The 7,140-nt window shown below is 39.8% G+C and overlaps 1 protein-coding gene across 1 annotated transcript in view; it reads right to left on the reverse strand.

Annotated features, from left to right (window-relative positions):
- Positions 1–794: 794 nt before the first annotated feature.
- Positions 795–7,140, reverse strand: part of MREG (melanoregulin) — an 80,938-nt gene continuing 74,592 nt past the window's right edge. Inside the window, exons 3-6 of the mRNA XM_011964561.1 lie at positions 5,086–5,176; positions 3,619–3,782; positions 2,834–3,051; positions 795–1,468 (exon numbers count right to left, since the gene is read on the reverse strand). Coding sequence (XP_011819951.1) covers positions 2,917–3,051; positions 3,619–3,782; positions 5,086–5,176 — 390 coding nt within the window. The 3' untranslated portion in view covers positions 795–1,468; positions 2,834–2,916. The remainder of the gene's footprint in view (positions 1,469–2,833; positions 3,052–3,618; positions 3,783–5,085; positions 5,177–7,140) is intronic.

The raw sequence follows: 7,140 nt of genomic DNA on the forward strand, positions 1-7,140 counted from the left end.
GCTGCTGCCCTCTGACCAATGCATTCCTTATCCCTTTAGTACATGTGTCCTCTGTGCCTTCCTGGGTGTCCCTTTGCCCTTAAGAAAGCATAAATAATATTCTGTGCAATACATTCATGAACTGTAAAACCAGGTGTTTGATCTACTAGTTATAGGGTTTTTCCCCTGGTGCATATTAAAATAAATATTAATATAAAAACTTCAATCCATCTACCACCCAAAATCAACCTCCATACACAGATGAGCCTTTAAGAAGTACTAAAGTAAGAAAATAAAAAATGAGTACTAAAGTAGTCGACAGGGAGACAAAAAGTGGGGAACTCTCTGGCCTCCCACACATCTGTGGCTCCTGGTCCTTCCAAGCACACTGTGACATCTCCAGCGGCCACCTGAGGCACCCCTGCGCCTCTCTCATGCACTGCCATGGCCAGTGGACTTTAGCACACATCTAATTCTTGACTAGCTTTCGGATGATGGGAGGTCCTTAAACCCATGAGTGTTTCAGCCTCTCTGCCCTTTAATTTAAAGGGATGATGGGAAAGAATATCTATCCCTTCTTATGTCAGAAATATAATACACATCCAGCTGAAAAGTAAATACAGGAGTCTTTTAATTCCTTGTGAGGAAAATTTCCTGGATAATTCCATGTATTTTAATAATCACAGAGATAGTCCTATCCTTATTCATTATCAAAATACTGTGGTAACAATTTATACTTTATAGATGCAAACAGTCTCATCTATTTTGACATAAAAAAGGCGGAAAGGCAAAACGCAAATTCTGAGACAGAGATTAAAACAACACAACATCCTTAGATTTGTTTATTTTATTGTTTGTTTCACTGTTTGAATGTTTATCTTGCAAGAGCCTACAGAAGTGAGAGAAAATATCTGCAGGCTAATTTTACATAACATGAGACAAAGATTAAGCACTAAATATAAAAAATAAAACTTTTAATTTACTTATTAAACTAGGAAGAATTTTCCTGAAACACAGCAGTTAAATTGGTCTGCAATGCATTAATAAATGGAGAATATGGATCTTGCCTATGAAATATTTTAAACACTGTGGATGCTACCAAAAAGCTCATTGGTATGCAAAAATTTTCAAGTCACAATCCTCTAAGCAGACTAAATACAAGTTACTTTTTAACCTGAATTCAGAAGTGCAAAATCTGTAAAAATAAACATATTGTCATTGTTCTCAGCAATCTATGGATTAAACTTAAAAATCCTTAAAGTCTTTTCAGTAAAATGAACCATGATCACTTGATAAGTTCCTTGCTTAAGTGGCAAGTAACTTTTGAAGCTGGACTTCTCAATCTGTAGAGAAAAGCAACCTGCATTTGCAGCATTGCTCCCTTTTGAAAATTATCTTCTGAACTGAAGAAGGTCCAGCAAAGATCTTCAGTGCAATACTCTCTGCATATGTGCAAAAGTCTGCATGAGAGTTCCCCCCACAGGTGTAGCTGCCAGCCAACGAACCAGAAACAGATGAAAGACAAGAGAAGAAAACAGAGGTCAAACATTTCAGTTTACAGATGCTATTCCAGATAAAATGCCAAGGGCATGGCCGGGCACGGTGACTCACGCCTGTAATCCCAGCACTTTGGGAGGCTGGGGCAGGCGGCTAACAAGGTCCGGAGATCGAGACCATCCTGGCTAACATGGTGAAACCCCATCTCTACTAAAAATACAACAAATGAGCCGGGTGTGGTGGCACACGCCTGTTGTAGCCCCAGCTACTCCAGAGGCTGAGGCAGAGGAATCACTTGAACCCCGAAGGCGGAGGTTGCAGTGAGCCGAGATTGCGCCACTGCACTCCAGCCTGGGTGACAGAGCAAGACTCCGTCAAAAAAAAAAAAAAAAGCCAAAGGCTTTTGGAATAGAAAAGGACAATATACAGAGATGAGAGAACCAGATATCAATAATGTTGGGAATTTAAAATGCATGTACCACACATGAACACAGAACTCTTTAAATGCAGCTGTAGGAAGTTCCATTTGGGTCTCCCTTCTGAGCAGTACTCCCTGTCATTTCCTTTTTTTTTTTTTAGACGGAGTCTCGCTCTCTCACCCAGGCTGGAGTGCGATGGTGCAATCTTGGCTCACCGTAACCTCACCACCCAGGTTCAAGTGATTCTCCTGCCTCAGACTCCTGGGTAGCTGGGATTAAAAGCGCGTGCCATCACACCTGGCTAATTTTTGTATTTTTAGTAGAGACAGGGTTTCATCATGTTGGTCAGTCTGGTCTCGAACTCCTGACCTCATGATCCACCCACCTGGGCCTCCCAATGTGCTGGATTACAGGCGTGAGCCACCACGCCCAGCCACTCCTTGTCATGTCTGTCATCTGATACATCTATACTTCTGAATAATCATAACTGATACTCAAAGCGATACCCTGACACCTCCAAGGTCCTACAAGGTGACCAAATCAGAGAGGTCACATCATGTCTAGTATTATTTTGGGGTTAGCATACATTTTATAATAATTATTTTAAAATTGGTAGTCTGTTTTGAGACTCAATGACAGCTCTCTCTATTAATCATATTGTTTTATGAACTGAAATAGTCCACTCTGTCAGTAGGATTCATGATCAGAGATTATGATACAACCAAAATCAAAGCTGGGGCAATGGGGTCTTGGAATGGAACCACCCATTATGAACTATCCATCTGACCAACTCTGTAACTTTCCTCCTAAATGTGAGATCACCAAGGCGTTTCAGTGCACCCTGCACAATTCATGGGGCAGGGTCCTCAGATTAAAGACTTTACATTTATGTAGAATTCATTATCATTTTTCACTAAGCAAACTCTCTATTTGCTCACTCTCTTCTACATGTAATTGTCCAACTTTGGTTGACTGCTGAGTCCTCATGGAAGAATTCCCATTCTGTCCCTGAGCCTCTCCTTTAGGGACTTGGAAATGGAAGGTAGTGCAGTTCTTTCTGGCCATCTGCCAGGCATGGAACCCCAGGCTTCTTGGGGTAAGTTCGACGAGCAAGCTTAAAGAACTCTTCTGCAGCATCAAGTGCAATGAGACGGTCCTGCAAAAACAAACAACAAACCAAAAACCTGCTGGCAAGATAGGAACCAAGACATGTCAATAGGAAAAATCAATCTAACAACAACAAAACCCACCCTGGAAATGACAATGAGCAAGTAAGACGTTTATTAATTTTTTCCTAACAAATGTAGAGACACACCTTAATCCTTTACTTACATTATCCAAGAAATATTTCCCCACTCCTTAACGTCCTTTCAGATTATTTGTTAGTCTTATAGGGTATATAAACAATACTTCTCACGTCTCTTTGACCTACAAATGGTTCAGAAAACATACTACACAGTAGAATCCACTGAAAAAATACAAACTCTTGAGCTGGAACCCAAGCCTCAGTAGGTCTATGTGTGATACGGAAATCCGAACTTTTAAAGCTCTTTAGGTGATTCTGATGCTGCGGGCCACTGGGAATCAGAGTATATAATGCCAGCATCTGCCACCTCATATGTGATAGTGATGGTGGTGCTGGAATAAGTAGGATAGTGAATAGTTTTTAAAAGGCAAACAATTGAGGCAAAATTAGGGCAGATGAAAAAAAGCATCCACTTACCACAACAAAGAGATATCTCTCTGAGAGCTCCCAACTTGTTGGGAAAATATTGGTTTCTTCAGCCAGTTTTAACAACATCTCTCGAGCTTTCCTTGTGTTTTTCGAATCGCTGATGGTGCTGAGTTTAGTCACTGACAACAAAGAGTCAGCTTCCTTTTGAAAGCCTAAGGTAGAAAAATGTACCACTCATGTATAGTAGTCCCAAGTTAACAAGTGTCCCGCAATATGGTCCCCACAGGAGATTACAAGCAGACCCATGTGGATTCTGTACAAGTATAAAGCATCAGAAAACTGAAGCCAAAGGCACCATTCCATGTGCTGCCTCCCAGATCTCTATGATTGCCTGGATATTTAATTACAACTCTTTTGGTATTTTTTTTTCTCTTTGTTAACTTTTCCCTCAGAGCCTCAGATACTCATCCACCAGCTGCTTGCCACCTTGTTTCTGGTTTGAAGCCCTCTTTCCTGTCCTCCCTACTGTTTTACCTTCTCCCCTGTCCCCAGAATTCCTACCTGCCTCCCAGCCTGCAAAGTGGTTCCCTCCAGGCTGTCCTTCTCCAAACCTAGATTTCCTTCCTCAGGGTAATATGATTAGCTGGTAAAAATCACTTACCCAAAAGTATAAAGAACTCAAAGACTTAAACCTACTTGGAGTAACTTACATTGTTAAAAAAAAAAAAATGGCTATTAGCTCACAACAATACTGGATGTGCAAAGAGGGCAGAGGTCCCATCCCATCCCACTGCATGCCAACCAAAGCAACAGAGACTGGTCACATGGCACCCCACGCTTGAAAAGTGATGATGCCAAGATGTCATGTTCTCTTTCAAAGCAAAAGGATCAAGGACTTCAGAACTGATCAATTCACTTTTTAAACACTGAAGTAGGATTATTTTATAATGTGGGGGTCACATTTATTACATCACAATCCTGGGACAACTAAGAAAAATCATTATCATTAACCATTAGTGATGAGGGCACGTATCCAACCTAATGTCACAAGTATTTTTGCCAACCTTGACAAAGCTTTTCTTCCATACTTCTTCTGAAATTCTACACTGAGTTTTGCTGTCTGTCTTGCAAACAATATTTCTCCCAACCTGCTTCATCTTACAAAGCTATGACGAATTGGTCAACACCCACATCTAATTAAATTAATGTACAATGCCAAAAATAAATAAATAAATGGTAGTGCTTATATGACTGCACTGGCCTGTGTACCCTATACTAGGGACAGATGGAGTAACACATGGCAGAGTGTATCCAGAAGACATGGACTGGTGACAACAGAAACATCAGGCATTTATGCTTGAGGATATAAGAGCAAGATTGGGAAAATAATTAGTACACAGTAGCCTTAATCAGTCAATTATTGACATTCCTTTTATAAAAACTACGGTGGAGAAATTGAAGAATAATGATCACAACTAGTTATTTTTACCATTTCACAATCTCTTTCAGACTTACCTAAATCTTCTAAGATGCGCTTCCATCTGTTTCTTACTTCCCTTCGAACCTGCCGCAGGGTATGGATATCATAGTTGAGTTTCTGCCACTCCTGTAGGAAAATAAAAGTTTAGTTTTGTTTATACCCCTTGGCTTAAACCTCTATCTCATTCCCAAACTTCATGTTGCTTAAACACATGGCTCTTCTCTTTTATTAATCTTCAAAGCATGCCTAAAAGAAGAGAAGGAGACGGATGAGATAAAGTTGATAGGAATAGTATCAGCTTCCACTGCTGGAGAATCTGCTCTGCACCAGGTGATATGGCACCTTGCATAAACTATCTTACTGAAACTCTTCACATTACATAGTCTCTCAACTTAGTGATCTCACTTGTAAAGTGGAGTTAACAATGATAAACATTCCATTTAAGAATGTTATAAAGACTGATGGCATACAGAAAGCACAATATCTGCACACAGTGAGCACCTAATAAAATCTATATATTATTAAAGCCATTTTATAGATGCAGTAACTGAGGCCCAAAGAGCTTCATTGGCTAATCCAATGTCATCAGCTAATAGGTATCAGAATAGATATTTGAACCCAAGTCTGGCTCCAAAGTTCATAAGAAACTGACACACACAAAAATCTATGTCTCCTTTTGTAGTCAGAATAAAGTAGACCTGAAAATCCCAAGTTTCTTGATTCCTGGGCAATGTTTCCTTCACTATATCTCAGCAACATTCTTTTTTACTTATATTCCTTTGATAGCATGAATCTGTCACAAATTCAACTTTATCAACTGATTAAAGTTCTTTATCAGTCCTATGTATAGGATGCCATCATGTTGTTCCAATATAGAACTTGAATCTTTTAGGAGCATTAGGATCTTTATTGAGATAAGTGTGCCTTTAAAATGTCAAAGAAATTTGTTTTTAACGAGCCTTGTCACTATGGAGCAGTCATTTTATAGAGTATACCTTTTACTGTTTCTTAGCAAAGACATTAACCACACAGCTATCCTAATGCACAGACCAAAAGAACATCATTCTAAATGCTCAATTTAGGACTCAAGTTATATGATATTTTGACTCCTCTAACTGAAAATGTTTCAATGATGCCATTATTTCTCTACTAAGTTCTGTTCAAGGCTTGCCTTGTTGATTGCTAATCAACTCATGACTGGTTAAGAAAACCCAATTTAGCTGCCATTCCCAAATGTTTATAGATACCACTTTGAAAAAAAAAAAGGTAGCAAAACAAACTGTGTTTTGTTATGACTGCATTTTAGATCTTGAATCTGCGGATGTGCCATCAGCAGGCCATGGGCTTTCAGCTATTTTCTAGAAGTCAGGAAGTGGCAAATTTGAACACTTTCACCCAGTCCTCTTGTATTTTACCAAAGGCATGTTGAATGTGCATGTGCACGTGTGCATGGTGATTGGGGTCAGAGACAAAGTCTGTGACCTTGGAAGAGGGCAAAGTTAACTAAGTCATATAAGAAATATGCAACCCTGGCCATATCTTTAGCATCATGTTAAAGCATACCTATCTCATCCCCCACAGACTATATAAGTTGTAGGGGAAAAAACTCAAGTACTGCTGTCTTCATTGGATGGGCCTTATTATACTTACTTGGCCACTCAGTATAGCATATTGGAAAATACTGTGGGTGCTGAGCCTGAGTGTCTGGGTTTGAATCCCAGCTCTGTTATTTACTGACAGCCTGACTTCAGAGAAGTTCTTAACCTCACTGTTCCTCAGTTGCTTCATCTGCAATATGGGGATAATAAAACTACCTACCTCATTGGCTTATTGTGAGGATCAGATGAGTTAATGCAAGCCCTTAAAATGGAGGTTGGTCCACATGCTCCTCCAAATCAGTGTAGCACAATTAAGAAACAATCCTAGGTCAGGCCCACTGGCTCACACCTTTAATCCCAGCACTTTGGGACACAGAGGTTAGCAGATCACTTGAGGTCAGGAGTTCCATACTAGCCTGGCAAACATGGCAAAACCCTGTCTTTACTAAAAATAATAATAATAATAATACAAAAATTAGCTGGAGGTGGTGG

The sequence above is a fragment of the Mandrillus leucophaeus genome, unplaced genomic scaffold (genome assembly GCF_000951045.1).
Source record: "Mandrillus leucophaeus isolate KB7577 unplaced genomic scaffold, Mleu.le_1.0 Scaffold70, whole genome shotgun sequence".
NCBI classification, from domain to species: domain Eukaryota; kingdom Metazoa; phylum Chordata; class Mammalia; order Primates; family Cercopithecidae; genus Mandrillus; species Mandrillus leucophaeus.